The sequence below is a fragment of the Dendrobates tinctorius genome, unplaced genomic scaffold (assembly GCF_039654945.1).
Source record: "Dendrobates tinctorius isolate UK_male_01 unplaced genomic scaffold, ASM3965494v1 ptg000191l, whole genome shotgun sequence".
Classification (NCBI taxonomy): Eukaryota; Metazoa; Chordata; class Amphibia; order Anura; family Dendrobatidae; genus Dendrobates; species Dendrobates tinctorius.
The window spans coordinates 16,750,808-16,751,881 of record NW_027361858.1 but is presented as its reverse complement, the minus strand read 5'-3'; the positions used below and the strand labels follow the sequence as shown (position 1 = coordinate 16,751,881).

Below are 1,074 nucleotides of genomic sequence, written 5' to 3'. Positions count from 1 at the left end.
CTGTTTGTGGCGTGCTTGCAGAAACGGCTTCTTTCGCATCACTCTCCCATACAGCTTCTCCTTGTGCAAAGTGCGCTGTATTGTTGACCGATTGTGACACCATCTGTAGCAAGATGATGCTGCAGGTCTTTGGAGGTGGTCTGTGGATTGTCCTTGACTGTTCTCACCATTCTTCTTCTCTGCCCTTCTGATATTTTTCTTGGTCTGCCACTTCTGGGCTTAACAAGAACTGTACCTGTGTTCTTCCATTTCCTTACTATGTTCTTAGTGTTCTGCTACTGACTACGGGAAGATGTCTGGTCGCGGTAAAGGAGGGGAAGGACTCGGGAAGGGCGGTGCCAAGCGGCACAGGAAGGTGCTCCGTGATAACATCCAGGGCATCACCAAGCCTGCCATCCGCCGTCTGGCTCGCAGGGGAGGCGTCAAGCGCATCTCCGGCCTCATCTATGAGGAGACTCGCGGTGTCCTGAAAGTCTTCCTGGAGAACGTGATTCGTGACGCTGTCACCTACACCGAGCACGCCAAGAGGAAGACCGTCACCGCCATGGACGTGGTGTACGCGCTCAAGCGCCAGGGCCGCACTCTCTACGGCTTCGGAGGTTAATGCGTCTCCGCTCCATCCTCACCCCCCAGCTCACTCACTTACTATGTTCCTCACAGTGGAAACTGACAGGTTAAATCTCTGAGACAACTTTTTGTATCCTTCCCCTGAAAAGCTATGTTGAATAATCTTTGTTTTCAGATCATTTGAGAGTTGTTTTGAGGAGCCCATGATGCCACTCTTCATAGAAGAATCAAATACAAGAACTACTTGCAAGTGGCCACCTTAAATACCTTTTATCATGATTTGATACACCTGGCTATGACGTTCAAAGCTCAATGAGGTTACAAAACCAATTTAGTGCTTCAGGAAGTCAGTAAAAAGTAGTTAGGAGTGTTCAAATCAAGAAAATGATAAGGGTGCTCATACTATTGCACTGGTCAAATTTTGTTTAAATGCAGATTGCACATTTTGTGTTAGTACTATAAACCTCATTTGAATCCAGAAATATAACTGAGTCCATCAGTTATTAG

General features: G+C 47.1%; 1 protein-coding gene across 1 annotated transcript; it reads left to right on the top strand.

Moving 5' to 3' along the window:
• Positions 1 to 292: 292 nt before the first annotated feature.
• On the top strand, positions 293 to 604 carry LOC141055734 (histone H4-like). The gene has a single exon (XM_073552424.1). The coding sequence runs from the start codon at positions 293 to 295 to the stop codon at positions 602 to 604; it is 312 nt and encodes a 103-aa protein (XP_073408525.1).
• The last annotated feature ends 470 nt before the right edge of the window (positions 605 to 1,074 follow it).